This window comes from Herpailurus yagouaroundi, unplaced genomic scaffold (genome assembly GCF_014898765.1).
Source record: "Herpailurus yagouaroundi ecotype Mexico unplaced genomic scaffold, PumYag 199, whole genome shotgun sequence".
Taxonomy (NCBI): Eukaryota; Metazoa; Chordata; class Mammalia; order Carnivora; family Felidae; genus Herpailurus; species Herpailurus yagouaroundi.
The window spans coordinates 15522310-15547760 of record NW_024412430.1 but is presented as its reverse complement, the minus strand read 5'-3'; the positions used below and the strand labels follow the sequence as shown (position 1 = coordinate 15547760).

At 46.7% G+C, this 25451-nt stretch overlaps 1 protein-coding gene across 4 annotated transcripts in view; it reads left to right on the top strand.

Annotated features, from left to right (window-relative positions):
* GLIS3 (GLIS family zinc finger 3) overlaps positions 1–25451 on the top strand; it is a 449362-nt gene that overhangs the window by 419565 nt on the left and 4346 nt on the right. For all 4 annotated transcript variants that reach the window (XM_040449462.1, XM_040449463.1, XM_040449460.1 and 1 more), the window contains 2 exons: positions 458–633; positions 24491–24673. In XM_040449462.1, the coding sequence (XP_040305396.1) occupies positions 458–633; positions 24491–24673 (359 nt within the window). The remainder of the gene's footprint in view (positions 1–457; positions 634–24490; positions 24674–25451) is intronic.

Genomic DNA, 25451 nt, shown 5'->3' with positions numbered 1-25451 from the left:
GAAGAAAATGTATTGTTGAAAGAGAACAGGGTTAGAGAGGCTTACCTCGCGCGACAAAATGTTTATGAGCTGAGTGTAAATGAATCAGAAACATAAGGATCAAATTTCCCCTGAAATGCAAACGAATTTAAAAATTAGCAGGAAAAAAGGGGGCCTGGCAAAAGACGTGCTTTGCATTTCACCAAAGCCAGAGTATTTGCAATGCCTTTGGAGAGGCTTCACAGACCCAAACTGTGACTGCATTTTCCCTTTGTTGATCTCTTTCATCCCCTCAGTATCTCCATTGAGAAGTCAGTGGTTGAAAAGGGGAGAGGAAAGTCTTCACCAATTTCTTTTGAGGGCTTTTTGTCACGCTCTCATCCAGCCACTGTGGACATTAGAATTCAGCTTTGAAGAGTTTGCCTCTGCTCCTGCTTTTTAATGTCCCTCACGCTTCCTCTTACGATCCTTTTCCCAGGTTTGTACCTTCTGCCCCGTCCCCTCACATCAGCCCCCGGAGGGTTCCAGCTGCTTCTTCGGTCATGCAGAGGACGCAGCCCCCCCACCCCCAGCAGCCAGCGGGCGCGTCGCACCTGAAGTCTTACCAGCCAGAAACAAATGCTTCCTTTCAACCAAATGGAATCCATGTTCATGGTAAGTGGGGAGCCAGCCACCGCCTTGAGTCTTGAATGGCGATGTTGTGCTGTCGCTTTTAGACAGATGTCTTAGTTACCAGGGGTGAGTTTCTGTGGTTCTGTCACACACCAGGCTTTGGCTTTAGCGGCTTTCCTCTCAGATGTCACCCTTTGGGGCACCTGAGCGGCTCAGTCAGTTGAGCGTCCAACTCTTGATTTTGGCTCAGGTCACGATCTCCTGGTTTGTGGGATCAAGCCCTGTGTCAGGCTCTGTGCTGACATGGTGGAGCCCGCTTGGGATTCTCTCTCCCTCCCTCTCGCTCTCTGCCCCTCCCCCACTCAAAATAAATGCATAAAAACTTCAAAAACTTTTTGTAAAATAAAATAGAATGTCACCCTTCATCATCCTGAACTCTCATAGTATTTTCCTGGTGTTGGCGCTAAGCTGATATAACTTATGACACCCCAAAGTGGTCAGCCCAAGATGGTGATCTGTTCATTGGCCGGGAATTCAACACCTCACAGATAGGCCCTAACGACAGCATCTCGCTTCCTAAACAAAAAACAGTCACATAAAAGGGAACAGGAATGCTTTTGCCCAGGCGTGCCCCTCCTCCCACAGGCCCCATATCCCCAGAGCCTCTCCATCCTTCAAGGCCCAGGTGAAATGACACTTCCTCTCAGCAGCCCTCCCTGGTTTCCTAGCTGGATTTCATCTCTCCTGACTCTGGACTCTGATTGCACGTCACCTGCATCTCTCTGATGACACTCTGGCTCTCTCTCTCTCCCTCGTGCATTACTACTTTGTGAGGAAAACCTGCCTTTACTTCCTCCCGAGGTCAGAATTTTCTGACTCGTTCTTTCTCGGAAAGAACTTCGCACAGTACTCTGCACGTTGTGAAGATGCGTAGATACTTGAGAAGTGCAGAGAGAAAGAAGAGGAGAGAAGGAAAGCAAGAAAAATCATGATGGTGTTCACAAAATGTGCAGATCCGCTGTGTAACTTGGAACATACGTGGAGAACTAAGTTTGGCTTAATTTCTTTCTTTACACCAGTTTTGCTGACTCAGGCACCTGTTTCTGTGAACATCCCTAGAGTTCAGATGCCAAGTCATGTAGAGTCAGACCATGCACCACCTTTTGCTTCCTGGGGGCAAAGGGGATACTATCCATTTAAATAAGAGTTTCAACTCCTTCTGAAAACTAAGATTCTCCTCCATCTGTCTCTAGCTGATTCCTCAATTTGTTCACACAAGTTCGTGACCTGAGCTGAAGTCGGACGCTTAACCGACTGAGCCACCCAGGTGCCCCTCCCTCCCTTGCCTTTATGGGACTCGTTGAGAAGAGGGATAATGTTTCTAGTCTTAGAGCAAGCATAACTCTTGGTGCAAAGTAGGCATTTAGTAAATATTTACTGAATAGATGATTGACACTCTCGCATTCAACAAATGCAAAATGAAACAAGACCCAGAAAATGAGATCTACCTTGTGATTTTGCCCTACCTCTTGGCCAAAGGCTCTTCTTCCATATTCCTCTTCTTTAGTGGAATCATGAATACATCATCAACTTGAAATTGTTGAGTTGTTTTGTTTTTTTAACTTTGACTTTAATTGTTAAAAATTCCCATGGCCAATCAGAAACTGCTAACAGCAGCCTAAAAATAAATACATATGGTGAGTCTTTCTGGAATAGATCAGGCTACGGTTGTGCAAACTGGGAAATCATAACTCTCTCGTAGAAGATGGGCAAGTGGCCCGCTGTGATGGGCTTGCAAAGGGAGTGTCCATGCTTTAGCCACTGGGCCACTGCTGGGAATGACGGAGTAGGCATCCAGACACAGCCTTACTTCATCCTCCAAGCATTTTGTCTGAAAATGTTTTTCTGGAACTTGCTAGGCACGAGCATTGCTCGTCAACTGCTCCTTAGGATGAGGAGAAAATTGATCTAATATTTTTCAAGTGGGTGATACAGTGCTGGGGGCAAGAGGAGGTGCAGAGACCTTCTAAATGAGTTGTAATTATTGGCCGTGCCTTTCAGCTTCGGATGGATTAGTTTGCTGGGTGACGTCATACAGCATCTTGGTCACGGGGAACTTCATCCCCTAATAAAACTAGGTCTTTAAAAGCCCAAGCACTGTGTCACAGTTGCTAACACAACAGCCACAATGAGTGAGTGTCCTGTCTTTCAAGAAGGTCATGGCTTTATTGAGTGCCGTCCCCCCCCATCCTTTCCGTACTCCCTGCGGTAGGTAGAGGTCAGAGAAAATGTCGTCAGTATATTTTTAGAGATGGGAACTGAGACCCATGTCTAGGCATTGCTGCCTTCTTGGCAAAGCCCTTGGATGTCTTTTACAAGAGGTGCACATTTCCAAGCCACGTTCTTCATCTACGTGTTTCTAAATCAAAGGCACACCAAAATATGTGTCTGCATCTTTCCATGAGGAAATATATTTGTATGTAGATGCTGTTGCCTTACAGAGAGCCTTAGAATTCAAAGGCCTTTGGTCCTACAGATGTGGATGAAAATGAGGTCCCACTGAGATTCACTCCCGCCATATTAATTGATACAGCGCTTCGGCCTTGTGGTGTGTGTGTGTGTGTGTGTGTGTGTCTTTGTTTACTTACTATCAAAGTATGCTTGACATACAATGTTATATTAGTTTCAGGTGTACAATGTAGTGATTGGACAATTCTGTATGTTACACTGCACTCACCATGATAAGTGTACTTACCATCTGTCACCATACAACATTATTACGATATTAATGAGTGTTTTGTAAAAGGCGTACTTTGAAAAGATGAATAGTATTGCTTTTTCGAGTTCCCTCGCCTGGTGAATGACCTAGGACTAGAGCTCAGTTTTGTCAATTCTTCATCTATTCTGTCCATTGATAATGCCTTCATGAGGAAGGTGGATAAGGTGTCATTTCTTTTCATGTTTGAGTGTTGATAGCATTTACGGGCGTCTGTTTGGGTGGTATCTCCAAGGCAACTTGTAAGTACATTTTATTCTTTTATTTTAGATGTAAACAGAGGAACAACCCTTTCCAATCATGTAAGTTTGTTCCTCAGTCTTTTCTTTCTCTTTGGGACCATTCTCTTGCCCGGGCAAGCTTCAGAATTTTGCCTGGATTAGTTGCCTGAGAGTTGATATTTGTACATTTTGTTACGGTGCTAATGGATAATTTCTTTTTAAATGCCCTATTCATTCCGGGCTGTTAGAATGCCATGGGAATTCCTAGAACAGGGTTTTCACAACCCTCCTGCTTCTGGACCCATCAAGGAGAGGCCACATTCAATTCCGCAAATGACATGAATGTCATTTAATCGATGCAGTGATACAGGCAATACCACCACTACTAATATCAAGAAGTACCCAGTTAACTCAGAGGAGGGTGTCAGAGAAGCGTTCCTAGAGGGGACTCCAGAGTAGGCTTTGGAAGATGAGTAGCTCATTGGGTAGGCTGTGTGGGCAGAGGCCTTCCGGGCAGGGGAAAGTGAAGTGCACAGGCAGGAACGCAGACCACAGCATGGCATGTCAGAGAGTAGAGCCAAAGGCAGTTTGTCTGCGGCTGGGAGGCACAGGTTAAGCCTTGGAGTCGAGAGAGGGAGAGGAGGCTGGCAACCAGCAAGAGGAGCTCAGGGAGGGATTGGGGCCGTGCTAAGTGTAATACCACTGAGTGGAGAAGCCATCCCGCCATTTTAGGAAAGTAAGCCAGGGCATTGTGTGGGGACCGGAACTGGAGAGGTAGAAATGTTACATGCGAACTGCTGGGATTATATCAGACCATCCCCATAGAGCAGCCAAATAACAGTGACCTGAATAAACAGTCTGGTTCACTCAGGTGTGGCTGGTAAAGTAGAGGAATGATGTCAGAATAGCGCGGAATTTTGTCTGTCCGCCCGCAGTCTTTTCTAGGCAAGACGAGCTGGAGTAGCAAAAGAGGAGGATGAAAAAGCCTTCAGCCCAGCTGCCGCAGAGGCGGGAGCCCCTTTAGCCCAATCTTAATACAACTGGAAATGAGCACGACCTTAAGGGCTCCTTCCCCAGAGAGGAGCGCACCTGGCCTCACGCGGCCCCTGGCTACTGGCCCAGCCGGTTCTAGCACCTGTCGTCTCAGTTCCTGCCAGCCCACGTTTCCAGTTGCCACTGTTGTGCATTTTGGAACCACCGAGGAGCCTCCTGCCACCCGGAACTGGCTGCTCCAGTTCCCTCTTGATTATGTTGTTAGTGCTGTAGTTGGAAGCTTTCGTCGAGTTTGAGTGGCCTGTCCCAATCCCAAGTTTTCCCAGAGAGCCTGTTCTTTGTAACCCACGGGGCACAGAGCACGAGACTTTTCTGAGTTTGCTTCTTGTGTTAGAGCAGCACCCCCAGTGTATGGGTTTGCATGACGCCTGGTTGTAGACACTGCTTGGTGCGGGGGTGGCCCACGGAGCCCACGATGTGCCCGCCCCTGCCAGCTTCCGGCTTTGGCATCTGTGGCTTCCATCCGCCTGGTGACAGCATCGGTGTGACGTTCTCTGTGTCTTGTCCCAGTGTCAGGCAGAGGGCAAGAGAGCAGTGAAGGACAAGCACCCCCCCCCCCCGCCCCCGCACTTTGTCACGTGGCTACCCTCACCTGCAAGGATCTCTGGGAGGAAGGCTATTTCGGTGCATTGCCAGGCTTAACAAAATTGCGGTTCTGTTAATGATCTTTATCAGGTAGCCACGCTGCAGGGCCTGCCAAACATTCCCCGGGCCGGTTTTCCGATCTGTGAAATGGAACTGTCTCACAGATTCCTTCACACAGATCGCCTCTGAGAAATCCAGAGTAGAGGCTTTCTGGGGATTCTGCCTCCCAGTCGCTTCGGTCTCTGTGTTTTCCACGGCTTGCTCTTGTTGTCACCTCTGGAATTGCCAGTTGCCAACGCACAGATTTCCATCACACATGACCCAGTCATTAGATTTCATTGGGAAAACAACACAGAGCTGCCTCCCAGCCCTAGCAGGCTGATAGCAGGGCACTGGTGGGGAGCGGGAGCCTTCTCTGTCCGTCCTGGCTCCTGTGGTTCTCTCTCGTGATTGAGTACTGCCCTGCCTGCTGGCCCTGTAGGAGCTGGCCGGTCAGCTCCCAGACGCTGGTGGCATTCTCCCTCCCCAGTGTGGCGTGGTAAGGCTGACAGCCCCATTGAAATTGACTATACCAGGAAACAAAAGGTTTCCAGCCACCAACAGGCCTCCCGGAACAAGACACGTTTGTAAATGGCTTGTCCTACCAAATGGCCCAACCATCTTCCAAGCTGAAGAACCCTCAGAGCATTGATATTTAAATGGAATGAGGACGTTTACCTTCTTCCTCTACACTCCCCTGTTTACTTACAGCGATTATGCAATGGCACTTTCCAGAAGAGTCCTATGGGTTACCACCGTGGCTGATCTCATTGCCGGGGGTTAATGTGAACTGTTTAAAGGTTAGTGTTTTTGAAGGCAGATGGTAGAGACAATAAACATACCCCATCCCACAGGAAATTTAGTCACATCTGCGTTCGTGCAGTTGTGAAATAATACATCGCAAGCCTAGAAATCGTATTGCTTAGAATTTAAGCGTGTGTCACCGCTTCCCCTTGAAATCTCTGGAAAACCGATAAGATTGATTGTAAATCAGATCTTCACCGAGGAAGCTGAAGGAGCGTGAGCCGGTGATGTCTTTCCGATGGTACCATCAGCAGCCCCAATCAGGACTCATTTTTGGTATCAGCCATGAGGTTATTAATGTTCATATGGTCCTAGGGATGGAGTATTAGATCCGGAGAAATTCTTAATTACTCTTATACACTTAATTACTACAGAATTGCCCCAAGAGCAGTTTTCCATAACTAGTACTTGATGAATTCTGACAGTTGTGCTAATTCTATGAAACAAAAGTTAAATTTAGGTGCGTGTATGGGATGTAGTTGGCACAAAGCATGTTAGTTGGCTTTGTGGGAGGGGCTCTTCATCAGAAGAGCTGTTTGAATGGTTGGTTATGGAAATGAACTGTGAGTAGTCTGTATTTGTAGCTAAGTATCTACACACACACACACACACACACACACACACAGATTAAATCCACATACCCATAAGAATAGTTAAGATGACTGAGTCAACAGGGGTACCTGGGTGGCTCAGTCGGTTAAGAGTCCGACTTCGACTCAGGTCATGATCTTGAGGTTCATGGGCTCGAGCCCTGTGTGGGGCTCTGTGCTAACAGCTCAGAGCCTGGAGCCTGCTTCGAATTCTGTGCCTTCTTCTCTCTCTGCCCCTCCCCTGCTCATGCTCTGTCTCTCTCTCTCTCTCTCAAAAATAAACATTAAAAAAAAAAAATGACTGAGTCAACTAGCTATCACTAAACTAAGTGTGCTCGGGACAGGAACTGTATTCTCATGCAATGTTTTGCCCACAGTAAATGCTTAATAAAAGCCTATGGAATAAATAAGAATGAGCAAAAGGATGGAGGGGGAGGAGAAGGAAAGGGACTTTTGCCTATGACTCCTTCAACCTTTTGGTAGAGCCAGCCCTTGGCAAAACCGTGATTAGGAGTCAAGTTTTTGGGGCCCTTCTTTGAGCACTTGCTCCTGTTTTCTGCCCCTCTCATTACATATCCGGGCTCACCCAACTTCCTGGGACCTCTCCCTGGAGGAAAGGGGATGGTCCAGTGATTCCCTGACACATTAAGGTTAGCTTAGTATAGGAAGTGTTCCTTCCCATGAGTCTTTGTGCACCTGGGATTGAGTGTCCGGCAGTGAAGAGGGAGGCAGGGGCCGCCCTGTGAGCAGGGGAAGCCGGGGCAGCCGGTGGAAGAGGTGTTTCGAGGCTTTCCCATAGGTAAAAGTCCCTTGTTTCCCCAGGCTGCCAAAGCGTTGTTTTCAGTTCTCAAAAGTATTCATAGCCACTAGCTTACATTCCCTGAAATCGGTCATATTATCTCAGAAGGGATCACCAGAAGAGGACATTGTGACTCGCCCAAATGATACAGGGAGACAAATAATGGACTGTAGGGGGGTTAAAAAAAAAAAAAAAAAAAAAGGAGATGAAAAGAACTTCAGAGTCAGGCGGATCTGCAGGGGAACCCTAAGGACAAGTCATGTGATGCCCCGAATCTCCGTTTCCTGGCTCTTAATAAGGAGGTAGCGATACCTCTCTTTCAGAGTTGGTGTAAGAATGAGAGACAAATGCCTCACCCACAGTAGATGCCCAGTTGATTAGAACTTGTGTTGTTTAACCCTCAGAATAACATTAGTAAAAACGCCAACGCACCCTCCCCTCCCACGCGAGGCTGCGAGATAAAGCACCTTGCTCCGGGTCACATACCTAGGGAATATCAGAGCCGGTTTGAGGAACAGTCTCACCCCAGTCCCACACTCACTCTCCTTCGGGATGGTGCCCGTGCCTACAGTGCTATGGAAGTTTTTCGTGGCTTGGGAATTCTGTCTGTGTAAAGTTTTAAGTGTGGAAGGGTCAGTGACGGTTCTCCCAGGGCTCAGCTTCTGCTGGCAGTTCAGGGACGATGGTTCGTGAGGGTGGGTGTACGTTGGGGCCCTGGGTGGCTCAGTCGGTTGAGCAACTGACTCTTGATTTTGGCTCTGGTCATAAACTTGTAGTCGTGAGATCAAGCCCCGTGTCGGGCTCTGTGCTGACTGTAGAGCCTGCTTAAGATTCTCTCTCTCTCTCTCTCTCTCTCTCTCTCTCTCTCTCTCTCTCTCTCATAAAGAAAAGAGGAAGGAAGGAAGAAAGGGATTGTTTAATCCCATTTTATAGTTGAGGGATCTGAATCACTGAAACATTATGTAACTTGCCCTCGATTTCTTACTGTCGAAATGGTGGAGCTGGAAACTACACCCAGGACCGTCTGATGACAGTCTGTGCTCTGGGTCAGTGGATATGCGTCTACTGTGGGTGTAGGGAAGGCAGCGCTCGCTCTCTGTCCTCACGGGGGCAGGGGTGGGGGGAGCGTTTGCCTCTCCAGCACCTGCACCCCAGGTCACTTGGGAGACTGATTACTAACTCAACAAACCAGGGCTATTGGTCTCTTACCACAGTCCTTCAAACACACTTTAAGAATTCTCACCGACTATTTTAAATTAGAAAAGGAAAAATTTACCTGTTCCTTTTTTTTTTTAATGTGCTTATATAAAGAGTTTAAGTTGCCTCCAGCACTGATGAGAGATAATGACTATGAAGACAATGACTTTTTAAATGTTTACAGAAATGAAATGTGTGTGTGTGTATGTGTATTTGAATATACTTACACGTATCCATGTGAATACACGCATGCCCTGTTATAAAAATGGGCTCACATTCTGCATTTTATTTTATGACTTACTTTTTTTTTTTAATTTAAAAATATACATGCTTCTGCTTTCTAGGTATATGTATGTAGAGCAACTCCTTTTTAAAAATTTTTTTTAACATTTATTTATTTTTGAGAGACAGAGCGTGAATGTGGGGGGGGGGGGGGGGGAGGTGCAGAGAGAGGGAGACACAGAATCCGAAGCAGGCTCCAGGCTCCGAGCTGTCAACACAGAGCCTGACTCTGGGCTCGAACCCACGAACCATGAGATCATGACCTGACCCGAAGTCGGACGCTTCACCGACTGAGCCACCCAGGCACCCCAGAGCAACTCCTTTTTTAAAAAACTATACAGTACCTACAGGAACATGTCATTTTTTTAATCATTCCCCTACTGACAGCCCTTTTTTTTTTTTTTTTTTTGCTTTCATGAACAATGCTGTATTAAATCTCTTCATGCACATAAGAATGTTTACACGAACACTCTCACACACACATGTATCTCTTTGCACGCTTTCTCCAGGAATTATTTCTGGAAGAGAAGCCGCCAGATTGGTGGATGGGCACACTGTAAAGCTGGATAGGTGATGCCATAGATCCCTCACCAGAGGCTTTGCTGGTTTAGATGTCACCACAGTGCACAGCCCCCTTTTCCCCACCCTAGACATCATCAGAGCATTTTAATTCTCGCCAGCTTGTGCAACAAAGTTGTTTTGCTTTTTCCTTCGGCTACGACTGTGATTCAGCAGCTTTTCATTTTTATATTGAGCTCTGAAGGTGCTTTCATTCTAAGAGGGATGAAGTGGCCATAACTGCTACTTGGGTGTTTCTATTATTTATTGAGCATTTTGCTTACTCTTCACCCTGCTGGGCAGGCCATGTCACTGGCAATGACGGTTTGTTTTCTTAATTGGAACCCAAAAATGTATCGAGAGAAGGAAAATATCCAGAAAATTTCCATTTCATTGACTATTGTGACGTTCCTGTCAGTTACCTTAAAAGCATTTATAGAAAAGTGAGGAGCGTTATTACAGGTACAGGGCTTTTTCATTCTTTGGGGGAATTAATGACATTTTTTTTTTCCAGAAGCGAATGTTCTGTCTTATATCTGCAGCTCATGAAGTTTAGCCTCTCTTTGAATGGAGCTCTTAAACTCAAGTTAAATATTTTCTTATAACTCTATTTCACAGGCTGCTTAGTTGGACTCTTCAGGGATGAACATATTAATGGCAATCTGTGTCTTGTAATTCTTGTATTTTTAGTTGGAATTTTCCTTGTAAACACGATAAGCAGTTGATGGTTTAAAGAAAGAATGTGAATAGCTGTGGGTGGAGTTTCCTTAAAATAAAGTCGGGGGAGCCAACATCAGGAACATATGGGTTACTGGTAATGAGGCCACTGTGTTAAGAAAACAAAATAACAACGAAACACCAGAACTGCCTTGATCTGTGCTCCCTCAGATCATCTGGGCCCAGATCATGTTGCAAAACAACCCAGTTTCCTTAGGACCTCTAGGTGGTTTACTTACAATTGTGAGCACCCTTTCTGATTACAGAAAATTTCCCTTTCCACATTTCCAAAATGTTCTGACTAACCTCTCTATTTCGTTCTCTAGCAAGGGCTCGGAGAACTAGACCTTAGAAGATGTGGCCATTGATTGAAGTAAAAACATTCAGACATTTTTCTGGGTCATTTCAGTGTAACAGCCAGCCTTTCCCTCCTGCATTCCTCCCCCAAACCCAGTCTCTTATCACACATCCCAACGCACAACTTCTTTTGAGTTGTTAAATTTTCTTGCCATGATGGCCAAATGATTCAGGAGATCTGAATGAGCCAAACATTTACCCAAGGTCTTTGGCATCTGTGGATCTGGGCTGCTGTGGTGTTTTTATTCATACCGGTGAGGTGAAGGACAGTGCCTGCATTTATATTGCAATTTATAAATTACTCTTAGGTACAAAAGTGTTATCAGTAACTATATGTTGTATCCGTTATATCAGTAAGTTATATCAGTAACTGTAATGGAAGTGCTCAGTAAGATATTTGTTGGAGGAATCCCTGAATTCTCACTGTAACTTTGTGAGGAGAGTAGGAAATACACTTCTGCCCCTGTTTAGAGATGGAACTCAGAGTAGTGGATCAGGTTCCTTGACCTTGGGATGGTTTCCTAAAAGAGAGCAGGGCATTCTATGGATGGGTCAAGTTACCTAATTCTTCTGCCCAGTCTTTCACTTCCTCATGTTCAGTGGCCTCTCAGGCAGCTGCACAAAAAGGTGGCCTGGAGAAGCACAGCTCTCAGGGCACCTGCACCAGGCCAATCAAACCTTCATCATCTTTGTTTCTTCCTCCATTAAAAAAAAAAAAAAAGGAAATCCATGTTAGAACAGGAAGTCACACTGATGGGCTATTGTGTAGACGATCAGAATCTTTGAGCTTCGTTATGCTCCCTCTCACCATTGGTATTTGCACAGGAGGCTCCAGTGTGGGTGTCATTGACTCGTTCTCAGATACTCTGCTCCTGTTATGTGCTGGATCCTCTTTGGGGTGCTAAGGCTATCTAGGTAGAGGGAACAGACACAACTCCTGCCTGTCCTGAGCTTATATACAAGGGGTGATGTTTGGCAAGCAAAACCTTTGAACTCAGAGAATATTCCTTATGGTCTATGTGTAGGCAAGCAATCATGCCATCTATTTATTCCCTGTAGCTCTCGGCACATTTTTTAGATGCTTAATACTCAAAATTCAGGACTTCAGTGTGCCATGGAATGCGATTGAGCAGGAAAGGAAGGACCCTGTGGATTATACATACCCATCAGAGCATGGACCCCCAGGTGGTGGTGGGAGGAACTCTTTCTAGCCAAAGGAGTGGAGTGGAGACAGCAGGTCATAAATTTGGTGGTCCGGATTAGTAGTCAGTGACCACAAGGTCTAACAAGATAAAAAGGCAAGTTTCCTGGCAGTCAGGTGGAAGGGGGGACACAGATCCTGGAATCCAGTGATGTTCTTAAGGTTTCATAAAGGTAGTGTCCCCTCTGCTATCTCAAACCCACTTATATATATTTCTTTACTGATTGACTTCAAGCCCAGATGTCATCTCAACATTCAAGAGAATAGATTTGGGGGAGGCCTAGTAGTATAGAACAGGAACTTCACTGTGAGGCAGAGGCTCAGCAGGAGAAATACTCAAACCATTGGCACAAGATGGGGCCCACTCTTAGATGAGAGTGCTCGGAAATTGTGTAATCACGGACGTGGGTTCAAACAAGCAAGAAGTCCCCTAGTCAGTGGACTGGATATATTGTGGAAATCTGGTTACAGCCGGACAACAGAAGTTTGTGTCACAAGATAAGTATGAAGCCCACAGTAAGACCAAGACTTCGGAGTCACTCAGATGAGGTCCCATGATTTCACCTTGACCAAGAACTTAAATATGCAAAAAGGGCCCCGGGGGTGGGGAGGGAGGCCATCTTGATCCATATCTGCTCAGAGTATAATCCAAAGTCACTTAAGGGCAGTCATCGTGACTTTATCCCCAAGGGTTCTCAGAGTCCAGCAGAAAGGGCAGGGGACCAGCCCAGGAAAGGAGATGCCCGTCAGAAGTCCTCTCTTCTTCCATTGCAAACGAAATCCGAGCTGTTCTGTGTTTTCCTATTGGTGTATTTCATTTGGAAAACTTTCAGAAGGTTAAAAATCATCTAAAGGTGCTCTTAGTACCTCTTAGTCTTTAGTGTAAGAAATACCTTGTTAGACATGAAGATTTCCAGGTGGTTCACCCAGGCGTGCTGATTCACCAGGTCTGCCCGGAGCTGAGCTAGAGCTGATGCCATGGTACCCACTTTAAGAGTCACTGGCCTAGGCCCCAACCGTAGGATCAGTGCTCCCTTGCCGTGCCTCACCAGTCAGAGGTCATCCAGAGGAAGCAATTGGCCAGTGGCGGAGAAAGTCAATACTTGCCAGCTTTCTTCTTCTTCTACTTCCCAGGGAAGTCCTGTAAATGTAGCACAATTCAAAACGTGCCAAGAGCCAGGGTGGCTCGCACGGACCCCAGCGGGGGCTGCAGCACTTTACCTGTGTCTGGAATCCTCTTCTCTGCCAGACCTTTCTTACAACAGAGCTAGCTTGGAAGGACAAAGGCACAGGGGATTAAATCTTCATTCTTTGCCATTCTTTCCTTGTTCTGCTTTCGGCCTGAGTACCCCCGAGTCAGTTGCTTGTGAGCGTTATGGGGCAGAGCTCTCCTCGACCAGGACAGATACACCTTTGTACTCAGAGAATGTAGGAGGGTAGGTGGCACCGGGCTGTTGGGACAAGAGGGGCTAGGATTCTCAGTGGGTTTTACTGTTTGCCAAATACCGTCACGCTTACCGTTTCGTGTGATCCTTACAGCCCCTCATTCGGGGGACATACACCAGCAACAGGGTGGCCCCCACTCATACAGAAATTCCCAGCTCATTCTCCTCAACCCTAAGCAGTGGCCAAGGTGTTCACGTCACATGACCACCAGACACAGTGTCCAGATCCTGAACCCTCCGTTCCAGGGCCTCCCACGGATCCAGGCTTTTTGAGTCACAGGCAGGTGTTGGGTGTGAGCGGCAACTCATGGGCACCTGGGCCCTGCACCCCATCCATTTGTTCCCGCTGCTTCTTCCCCTTCCTTCTGTGGGGATGATGATGCTGCCGCATGAGGACTGTTACCCCCCTTTTGGAAACAGGGACTCATAGGCTCAGAGGGGTTATGGTTTCCTCCAGGCCACAAAGCGAGGCTTTCAAATCCATTTTGGACTCTCTGGGTCTTCTGGTTTTGAGAGCCTTCATTTTATGTCATCTCCAAATGTTTCATTATCACCGTCAGAACTCACTGAACCATTTTACTATCGCTGTAGCTACCCACACATGGCAATTACAGAGACACATTGCAATTAGTTTACTTTGGCAGCTTATCACTTTGAGAATTTGGAAGCCAGAGGCCACCACGCGTTAGGGTTTTGGGTGGGTTGAGGATATTTTAAATGAAAATGGATGGCGTCTCTGCACCGGAGCATTCCCTCCCTCCCACCCTGCCGTGTCCCATTTCCCTGGTGCCCCGGTCAGCAACAGGCTCTGCCCACTCCCAGCCCCTTGTTTGGCCCTTTGTAGACATCTCCAGCAGACCCTCTCCCTCTTTCCCTACCCTGGCCCCGAACCCGACTCCGTGGGCAAGAACCTCAAACACCTTGGGTTGCTGTGCGGGGTGCGAGCACAGGAAAGCGCTCAGAATGTTCTGAGCGTGTCTCACGGTGGCGTGTCGGCCGGCCACAGAGGGTGCAGATGACAATGGCGCCCCTTCTTGGATCCAGTTGGACTTTTCTAAGTAGAAGCTCTCAGCTCTGCACCCCACCTGACCCAGGGCAAGGGGACCAGGCATTTGCTCCGGTGGTCAGTATTTGAGCCACGGCCCCAGGGTTCCTACAGCAGGAATGTGTCCAATGGGAATTTTAAGGGTTAATATTTCCATTACTTTCCTCTTTCCTGGTACAGTAGCTGCTTAAATGTCAGTCGTAAATAGCTCAAGTGCTTTGCAAGCTGGTTCAGTTCTCAGCCCGAAGAAAAATCTGTCTTCCTCACACAGTCTGCGAGCCGCTCCTAAAGCTTCCCCATTTATAGACTCTGTATTAAAATGAAGAGTCATTTTCTCCACGGCGTCCAGGGAGGAGGCTTAGCAGAGTTCTAGCTACATGAAGACCTGAGTGGCGTTGATGGCCACGACCAGGAGCCCAAAAGTGACAACCAAATTGTGGAGATTCTGCTTTGAAGAGCAGTGTCATTTTATACTTAAGGGTTAGGAGAGAAAAACTGCTGAAGAATTGTTTGTGCATTCTACAGAACCTAGAAATACTTCTGATCTTATTGCATGGTAATAATAATTGCTCCTGTTTACGGAGGGCCTTCTGCACCCCAGGGAAGGCGATAGATGCTTTTATACGCACTCTCGTATATAATGCTTTCCACAACCCCATAAAGTAGGTATTATTTTAAAAGAAAATGAGGCCCAAGCAGGAAAATAAGGTATCCAAACTGGATAAATGAACACAGCTGGTTAACGGGCCATCCAGGATTCAAACCCAGATCCAAGTTGTCCGTGCAATGGATAGAAATAAAATAGTGACTAAATCAGAAAATTGGCCAGAAGAAATTTCTAAACTGTTTCTGTTTTTACTTTTGAGGGTTTTAGAGGGGTTTTTTTTTGGTGGTTAGGTGATGTTTATTGATTTTTATTAATTTATCCAATGCCTTTCTCCCTATTGAAAGTGTATGTTATGAAATGTTGGTCCAGTGTGAATAAGTTGCCTCTGATCTGGCAATAAGGTACGTCCACAAACGTGGCAAGATTCTGTTTAAACTCATTTGGCCCATGAGCTCAAGTCCTGGTAGTCTGGATGAACCGTGTCAACAAACAGACCAGGGTTTGAGTCTTTGTGTTGTACCTTGGTAGCTCTGAGGATTTGGGCAAGTTACTTTAACTTCTCTGCTTCTTTGGCTCAACCTGGGGACCATGCCGTTAACGCCAAAGTTATTGACAGGATGAAGATTTTCTATACGAAGCCCATAGGGCGGTGGTTGACTTGGAGCAAATAAATATCAGTCCGTCTCCTTCCTTCTGGTAGAATTCCCTGACTGGTTGGTGTATCACTAACCAGAATGTTCTGCAAAAAAAATGCCAAAGCAAGGGAATTGTAAATGAGAAAGTTCTGAACTTAGTAGGAACTAATATGGTGGCCGTGTTACTTCTGCTGCCCATTTGCTTTTAAGATAAAGGCTGGATCCTTGAATAATTCCAAATACCTGGATGTTGGGAAATACTAAAATGGTTGCATGAATTTGCCACTTTTCTCTCCTTTGCGTGGCATCGTATAAGCAAAGTCCTGGTTGTAAATGCAGGGAACGCAACAACTCCTCTGCGTCCGTCTGTTTGTCTCTGCAGTGGGAACATTTGTTCGAATCCCCTGCTTGCTTACCAGACAGGAATCAACTGTCTACGTGACAAGGAATCCTACAAGTATTCTCCCAAGGTGCCCTGTGAGTCATAAGCGTGTGATTCCCTGGGCCCTTCTTTCAGTAAGGTTGCAGCGTATAAAATCAGACTAATAGGGCGCCTGTGGGGCTTAGTCGGTTGAGTGTCCGACTTGATTTCAGCTCAGGTCACGATCCTACAGTTCGTGGGTTTGAGCCCCGCGTTGGGCTCCGTGCTGACAGTGTGGAGCCTTCTTGGGATTCTCTCTCCCTCTCCCTCCCTCTCTACCCCTCCCCTGCTTGTGCTCCCTCTCCCTCTCTCAAAAGAAATAAATAAAAATGTCAAAAAATAAGCAAAATCAATAAAATAAAGTCAGGCTAACGAACAGAGATGCCAAAGATCACGTGCTTGTCACCTTCCAGGAGCGTTAGCAGAGGCTTCCCCCTCTTCTTCTGGTTGGCTTGTGTTATGGGTCATAGAAGGTATTCAAAGGGGGCAGCTCCAGGGTCCTGAGAGAGTAGAAGGAAATGCACGAAGAGCCCTAAGAGAGTTGGAGAAAGAGAAATCAGTTAGGGGAGCCGAAGGGAGTAGGGTCACATGTCTTCTCTGTTTGTCCTTGTCCCTGCTGGTTTGGGCTGTCTCTTTCATGGCCTAGGTTTCATCCATGCCCCTGATCATGCAGCAATTCTAGAACCGAGACAGAAGAAAAAAAAAACCCTCCACATTTCCTAAAGTAACCCACAAAATTATAGTCTCTGCGGAAAAATAATTAGAGCCATAAAGCTCATAAATACTTAGCTTTCCTTCCACTTGGCTACCAAACAAACTGTGCCACCAAAGGGCTGAGATGCCACCAGCCCTGCCTGTGCCTCCGATACCCCCCTACCCTCCTCCCAGGCACGAATCAGTCAGAGCCACCGGAGGAGAAAGAGTCCCCGGGGCTGGTCCCCAGCAGAGCCGCGGGATGGGCTCCTCGTGGGACCTGCCATCACGAGCCAGGGCCAGACGGAGGGCACCGCTATTCCAAACTCTGTTGAAAGTTGTGAGAGAATCCAAACTTCTGTCTCCTCTGCTGCCTTTTCTGCTTCTCACCCTGCATGCATACTGGAGAAAAGAGTATACATCCCTTAAAGAAAATGCACTTTTTATTGTCGTCATACAGAGTCTGAAACTATATTACTTGGTTTCTCATTTATATGTTTCTCTTTCTTTCTCCCTAAAACATAACCTCCAAGACAGCACGCAGGGTGTTTTAGCCAGCATCGTGTATCCAGCGCTCAGGTGCTTAGTGAATAGTTGTTGAGTGAAATAAAAGCAGAAAACCGGAAATGCTTGTGTTGGCGGAAGAAAAGGAAAAAGTGGCTTTTGCGGAGTGCCGATAACTGTGTGACACGGGCCCTCTCTTCCAGGCCCCTTGATTTTTTGCTCTTACCTTATCCACTAGATACCGTGAACCCCTTTACAGAAATCCCGCGACAGGGGCAGACACACACAGTAATCCGTGTTCCTTCTGGAAGGTCAAGACACAGCCGGCCCCAGAAGCCTGGCCGTGGCTGGCCACAGCAGTGCTTGGCCTGACCCCTGAAACAATGTCCTCAGGTCACACGGAGGTGATGGCTGTCGGCATTATTTCCAAGGGCCCTCACAAAGGATGCTTCTGAGCCTGCTCAGGCCACACCTGGTTGGAGAAGTAGTTCTCAGGGACCTTGCTGTTGCCCGTGTGGGACTGCCCCTATGGGCTGCCTGCTCCTCTAAGCTGTCATCATGGTCAGGACACAGCTTGCCACAGGGAGGGGTCGGTCTTGATTCTGAACACCGTCCACCCAGCATTTTCCCTGGTGCCCAGAGTTTGGTGGTGCTTCCCACCCTCACCTTCGAGGAAAACAAGAATTGGGCTTTGCAAAGCCATCTGCCACATAAACGAACCCACTGGGTACACAGCTCCCGACACAGAGGCTTGACGAGGTGTAGGCTGATGGTTTCCCTCCCCTTCCATGGGGCTGAACTGTTGGGTAGAGCCTCTGTGTCAAGCTTTACTCCACCATCATGCAGATGGGATGTTGGGGACCAGCCGGTGCCTGTTGCCGCTCCCAGTGGGCACGGCCAGCTGTGTCCACAGTCTGCACGAAAGAAAGTGGGCGACATGTTTCCTCTTCCTTCTACTTCTGAAGGGGAATGTGGCTCGCACCTTCAGGAGACCTGAAATGCCCTGGAGGTTTAGCTTGGAACAGTGCTCATCCGCCCTCTTGAGGGCTGCAAGTTGGCTGACCGTCGTTCACTTACTTATTTATATATTGGTTTCCTCCACAAAGATTGGAGTGGTAAATCTTCAAGGAAAAGATAAATGCAATAAAGAGTCTAGTATATTTCCTATCTTGAAGGCCATGAGTCTAAGAAGCCTTGTCTGGCTTTTATTTAAACCCTGGGTGGTGGGCCATGTGTTTTTCCTTCAGGAATTTAACCAGAAACATTGCTTTTTTCTTTTTTTTTTTTTCCTTTTCTTTTATTTTAAAGTCTGTTTATTTTGAGAGAGGTAGAGAGAGCAAGAACACGAGCAGAGGAGGGGCACAGACAGAGGGAGAGAGAGCATCCCAAGCAGGCTCCATACTGTCAGCGCAGAGCCCGATGTGGGGCTCGAAGTCACAAACCCGTGAGATCATGACCCGCTCTGAAATCAAGAGTTGACACTTAACCGACGGAGCCACCCAGGCGCCCCATCACTGGAGACCTTTCTGAAACAAAGTGTGCTAACCCTGGGTAGGGCAGATGGCTGTTTAAATTTCAACTAATTAAAATTAAATAAAAGTAAAGGGCCGGTTCTTCTGTAGCACTAGCCCATCTCAAGCTCTCGGTTAGCTGGACAGCGAGATACAGGTAGAAAGAGATCGTTTCCGTCATCGAAGAAAGACGGCCCTAGAGAACACCTTTCTGTGATCGTATGTAGTCATGCAATTCCTCTCGCCTCTGGCTCCCCCCACCCGCCCCACCCCTTCCACTTTGGGAAGGAAACCAACACCCAGCTTCATGGGGCTGATTTGTTCCTTAGCAGCCACAGTGACTGTGAACTCCTGATCAAACCTGTCATCACAGAGGCCTCAGTGACCCCCATGTGACAAACCGAAGAGGTAGTTTCTTTAAGAATGAAGTTTAGTGAGGGGCGCCTGGGTGGCTCAGTCTGTTGAGCGTCCGACTCTTGATTTCAGCTCAGGTCAGGATCTCACGGTTTGTGGGTTCGATCCCCGTGTTGGGCTCAGCACTGACAGTGTGGAGCCTGTTTGGAATTCTGTGTTTCTTTTTCTCTGCTCCTCCCCCGCTCGTGCTCTCTAAAGAAAGAAAGAAACATTAAAAACGAAAAGAAGTTTAGTGATGCGTGTAGCCCATAGAGAATATTAGGAGAGAAAAGAAAACAAAGCAATATATATAACGTGCCAGCTTTGTGTATATATATATATATATATCTGGCCATATCTGAATGTGGACATAAAGTTTTTCCTTTCTTTGTTTATACTGTTCTACATTTTCTAGTTGGTAAAATTAATTTCAAATAATTTTTGTTTGTTTCAAGTTTTTATTTAAATTCTAGTTAGTTAACATAGAGTAATATTGATTTCAGGAGAATTTAGAGATACAAATTATAATTAGAAAAAAAAGGTATATTTTTATTTTTTTAATGTTTATTTTTGAAAGAGAGAGAGTGAGTGGGGGAGAGGCAGAGTGAGTGGGGGACAGAGGATCTGAAATGGGCTCCACGCTCACAGCAGAGAGTCCGACGCGGGGCTCGAATTCACAAACCAGGAGATCGTGACCGGAACGGAAGCCAAACGCTTAACTAACTGAGACAGCCAGGTGCCCCCAGGTGTGTTTTTAGAAGGGAAAACACTTCCCCAAAGTTGACAAGAGGAGGAACGATTCTCCTTGACCTTCAGGAGCTGCAACTTGGGTAGATCCAGTTTATCTGCAGATTCCTCCCTGCCTGCCACCTCCTCCATTTTTAGAAGCAAAGTAACTTGTAAAACGGGGGAGAGGCGATTTTATAACTAAAGGTGACAGCTAACATTTATTGCCAACCCGAATGTACGTGTCTGTTCCTACGCTGTTATAACTGTGTATGCGCTCTCGCTCTGAGGGCACTATCAATCCTCAAGGGCGCAAGGTATTATCTTCTGTTTCTTTGGTCTCTCGGATAGCACCTTGGGCAGCGCCCACTGATAGTCATTGACTGATTGACTGACTGACAGATTGGCTGACCTTGCCATCACTCTTGTCTTAGGCCCACGAAATGTGTTAACATCTTGCCTCATTTTGCTTTTGGTCTGAGAGGTAGCATTCCATCCAAATTCACTACACGAAGTCCAACAGCTGGAATACAGGAGCCATTCATCAGAAAACGAGTTAGGCTTCCTTAGGGTTCGTGTGTGTGGCAAGACCCTAATGGAATTTTTTTAAATTTCGTTCATTTTGTGAAAACAGCCCTGGAAAGAGGATATGTTAAAGCTCTTTGATTTGACTGACCACGGCCATCCACACCAGTGGATTTGGCATCTCTAGTGACTGGCTTCTTGGAGGGACGGATTTAATAAAGAGGATTTTCTTCCCCCGGGTTGGCTGTGAGAGTGATCAGACATGCTTGTGGGGCCATTTTCTGGTTCCCACTGTTCTTGTGTCAGCCAAGACAGCCACAGGCAGGAATTACAGTCCACTCCGCCTTCTCACTCCGATCCAGGCCGACGGGGGAGCCTGGGGGATGGAGCCCAGGATGTTGGGTTTACGAGTTAACCTCACCGGCTGTGTTTCACCACACGACGTACCTTTTACACTCGCACATCACGATACTCAGAGGTAGGCTGAAGCCAGGTAACATTTCTGCTCTCTTAGAAACATGAGAGAAGATAGGGAAGAGAGAGAAGTGGTTTTCACGAAAGGTCAGTGAAGGTCTGCATCACTGTTCCTGACATACCTGAATGATTAATGTCCCTATCTGGGGAGTTGAGGGAGCTTAGTGAGAAATGTCTTCTCCTCTTGGAAGGGTAACAGTACACTGAGGAACGCTGTCAGGGAATTTATGGGTGACAAATGTGGGCAGAGCCAGCCTAGTGATATAAATAGCAGATAGTGTCTATTCTTCTCAGTGAGGAGACATTACACTCTAATAAACCAACAGTGTGGTCCACAGCCCTGTTTTCATCCTAATATAGATGACTGGCCACCAGATAGCCAAAGTCAAGATCAGTCCAAGGAACCTCCCAAACCATGAAGCTGCTCGTTCGAGTTTCCTTCAGATCACTCAGACATGTTGTTGTTTTGAGCTTGTGCCGGGGGTGAGCGAGGAAATCAGGACGTGTGTCAGTGCAAGACGTGGGAACCAACATGGGCAAGATGTGCACAGCTCAGGTCCCCACAGGGCCAAGAATGTTCCAGAGGATTTTACCAGAGAAGTGGGTGTGTGCCACATGCCTGCTGCTCTTTCCGTTTGGTTATTGTTGAAGGACTTAACTTCTTGCCTTTCCGAAAATTTTCTTTCTTTTAATAATTAGGTTGTGGTTTTTTTTGAGAACTCGGTTGTTATAAAATTCACTTTTTAATTTTACTTATTTAACAAACGCATCACATACTGTGTAAACTAAAATATACAAATATCAATTACATAATTATCGAATTATATTCTATAATATGTAAATATTAACTTCTCTAATGTTCATCATAACTCAGTGAAGTGTAGGTACTACTTTTAACCCCACTTTACAGATCAGAAAACAGACATCGGGAGGCTAAGTAATTCACTAAGACTACACAGTTGGTAAGTGGTTACACAGGGACTTGAACCCAGGAAGTCTGGTTCCAGCATACTTTCCCTTCACTGCTATTAAAGTTCAGAAAAATATAAAGCCCACACTGTATATACTGCATGTTAGCTAACTGGACAATAAATTATACTTAAAAAAAAAAGAAAAGAAAAATATAAAGCCCGAAAAAACCAGCCCAACGACAACTATAGAAACGTTGCTTTGATGTCTGTGCTCTGCATAGGCTCCCACGTGACTGCACCTAGTCTCCATATTCCGCTTCATATCTTGCTTTTGTTTTCTTCTGAACCTTATATGATGGTCTTTCCATGTTATTAAAAACCCCCTGTAAATATTGTTTTAATGCCTACTTAATGTTTCCATCGTATAAGCATATCACTCTTTGCTTAATCATCCCCTTATGGAGGCCCGTTTGGCTCTTGGGTCTTCTGTTCTGACAACTAGCACTGCAGTGACTGTCTCTGTGCAGAATTTCCTCTGTTCTTTGTTTCTTTTTTTTTTTTTAAGTTTATTTATTTGAGAGAGAGAAAGAGAGAGTGCGAGAGCAAATGGGAGTGGAGGGGGGGGCAGGGAGAGAGAGAGAAAATCCTAAGCAGGCTCCACACCGTCAGCATACAGTGGATGTGGGGCTCGAACCCACAAACTGTGAGATCGTGACCTGAACACAGTCAAGTGACAGACACTTAAGGACTGAGCCACCCAGGCGCCCCCTTCTGTGCTTTGGAAAAGAGTTTTAGAATACGTACTCAGAAGTAAAATCCTCAAGTCCAGGTGTATGTATGTGAACACTTCTAGGGATCTACACCCAGGTTGTCCAGTGGTTTTCCAAGAGGCTTGTACTTTCCTGGTGTCCACAGCGCTGGACAGAAGTGATTGTCATTCTCACACCAGCACCGAGAATGATTTCTAGAAATCTTCGCTAATGTGATAGGTAGAATATTGTCTTGATTTTATTTCTTTGTTGGCTAGAGGATTGAGTTTGTCCATATTGGTCGATCAATTATAGGAATCTTTGAGTAGTCTGGTTGGGTCCTTTGCCCATGTGTCTGTCAAGATCAGACGGAAGCCTTTGGGGGTCAAACAGAGAAAGGCCAGTGGTTTCCCATTCTTTCTTCTCTTGCCTGAACATGATATTTCCCCGGGTATTTTCCCAGTCTCTACTGTAATGTATGCATTTAACCTTCCCCCAAAACCTTATGTGCATTTTTCTCTGGATCCTATACAAAATATACTACTGTCTGCTTGTAAAGGGTTATTATTTCATTTTCTACTGTGAGTGTGCTCCATGCCTAAATCTGCATTGGTCCCTCCGTCTTGGATCATAAGCTCCTGGAGGGCCAGCCTATGTCTTTTTGAGCAGTTAGGCACACTTTTCTTTGGTGGCGTCCCCAGCAACCACAGAACAGGCCTCCTGGCTGAAGGTGATAGGAGCATTTACACAGGCACCTTGAGAGTACGAAACAGAAGTGAGAAGGGTTAAGAGTGTAGTAGACTGGATGTGGCCATGTGCCCTGGTTGTGCTTAAAGAGAGCTGGAAAGAACCCAGTAACACCTCCCCTACCTATTGATCAGTGAGAAGGGGGAGTTCTAGTGGAGAAAGGCACACAGGACTGGGGACCCAAAGCCCAATGAATTAGTCCCGAGTTCTCCATCATTTCATATGAGCCCTGGGTCACTTTCTCTACGAGTCTCTCGTGTTTTTTTCCTACCCGAAACACAGTAGTGATGTTAAGAATAGCCGATGTTTCTAAAGCACCTTAAAATGCTATCTATGGTCTTCCTATCCCTTAATCTTCACTATAGCCAGTGAAACCGACACAGTTTACAGGTGAGGGAACAGACACAAAGAACTACAACCTTCCCTTCAATAAAGCATCAAATGAAGATTTCATTATTAGATTTTTAAAAGCTTCTTATGCTCCGGGAAAACAATCCATTGACTTAAGTGTATCACGAGGCAAGAAGGAAGGCAGAAAAGGTAAGATATCTTGGAAGGTGTAGAGGATCATGGGAAAGGACCACAGATGCCCCAAGGAAAACTCCATTACACGAGAAAAGAAAAATTGAAAGACATCAGTGAAACAAGATCAGCAGAATGTCGATGATTACGTTCAAATATTAAGAAACCTTTCGTCCTATTTCTTCATTACATTGTGTCTTCACTTCCAGTTTTCCCCTTTACCGCAAAGATCAACAACAGTAATATATTCTAGCACATTCCATCTTATGGGTACCCCATACCTATTCAACATAGTGAAAAAAGTTATAAAGGAGTTTGAAAGTATCCGTTAGAAGGACAGATGGATGGACAGATCGATTTTGCTTTTTTTCTTTGTAAGTGGGCCTTGTTAAGAGCATGCTTCAGGCTTTACCAAATGTGAAAAGCGGAACAGAATGTAAGGTAAAGGAGGTGATGACGATGTACCCAAATGCGGTGGGAGGGTCTGGGTAGGCACGTTCTCTGAAGGTCAAGTTCACAGTCTCCAGGACTCTGTAGAGCATCTGGGGAAGGTAAGGAGCCCTTCATTCAGCTTCCAGTCCTGGAGCAGGAGGTAAAAATGTCAAAAGCCAACAAGCTTTGTTGGCCCCTGAAGGTAGAAGAGCTTCTGCGGAAATAGTGCATTTCGGAGGCTCACTTACGAGATTTTACAGGTGGGCTTAAGAGTTGAAGGCATTTTGTCGCATGAGTCAGGCTGAGCAAGGGTCTGGCTGTGCCGGGGTGGTGTTTGGAACGGCCTTCTGCGGTAGATCACTGCCATGTTTGTATTTCAGGATTTTATGGGCAGCTCCAGACCTTCTGCCCCCCACAGTACCCGGACCCCCAGAGAGCCGTGCTGCCCAGCAGCTCGTGCAGTGTGGTGCCTTCCTTCGAGGACTGCCTGGCCCCCACGCCCATGGGGCAGGCTGGCTTTGACGTGTTCCACAGGGCCTTCTCGGCTCACTCGGGCATTGCAGGTATGTTGATGACTGTCACTTAGAAACCCCGGCAGACTAGCAGGTGAGACCGGGACTAGACTTGACCCTGCACGTGACCGCAGCAAATCCCGTTGAATCCGCCCCTGTCGTATCTCGCACCTTCACGCTCCTCTCCAGGCCCACCTCCGCCACCCTGGTTCAGGGGCCACAGTGTCCCTCCCGGTCTGTGACAACAGCTGTAGCCTTCCAGCGTGTTCCCTGCGTCAACTCTACCTTTACCATTCTTCCCTCTGCACCACCGTGAGCATTGCCTTCCAAAAATGAAGGACAGAATAAGCCCCTGTCCTCCTTGAATACCTTAGCCTCCAGTTGCCTAAAGAATAAAGTCTTCTCCTTGGCAAGGCAGTCAAAGCCACGAGATAGGCCTGGTCACATGCTCCAGGCCTCACCTCACACCTGTCTCCCCACGTGCACTGCCCGTGCACGTGGCCCCACAGCCCCTCGCTCTCCGTCTTTGTGCTCTGTTTCCTCCTTCTAGAATGTTCTTTCTTTACCTCTCCATCTGTGAGAATCCCATCTTTCTTTATGGCTCAACTGCAGTCATCTCCTTTCTCAGGCCACCCTCACCCTTCCCTCGAACACTTGACTTTTATTTGCACTCAGCCCGTATTTTCTGCCAAGACTTACCTTGACCGTTCCTGCCAAGACTTACCTTGACCGTAGGCCTGCAAGTCCGTCAGCCTCCTTCCCCACTGAGGGCCCCGGGGACAGAGAGCCGTTGAAGGTCCTAACCCTGGGCCCCCACTCAGCACTGGCC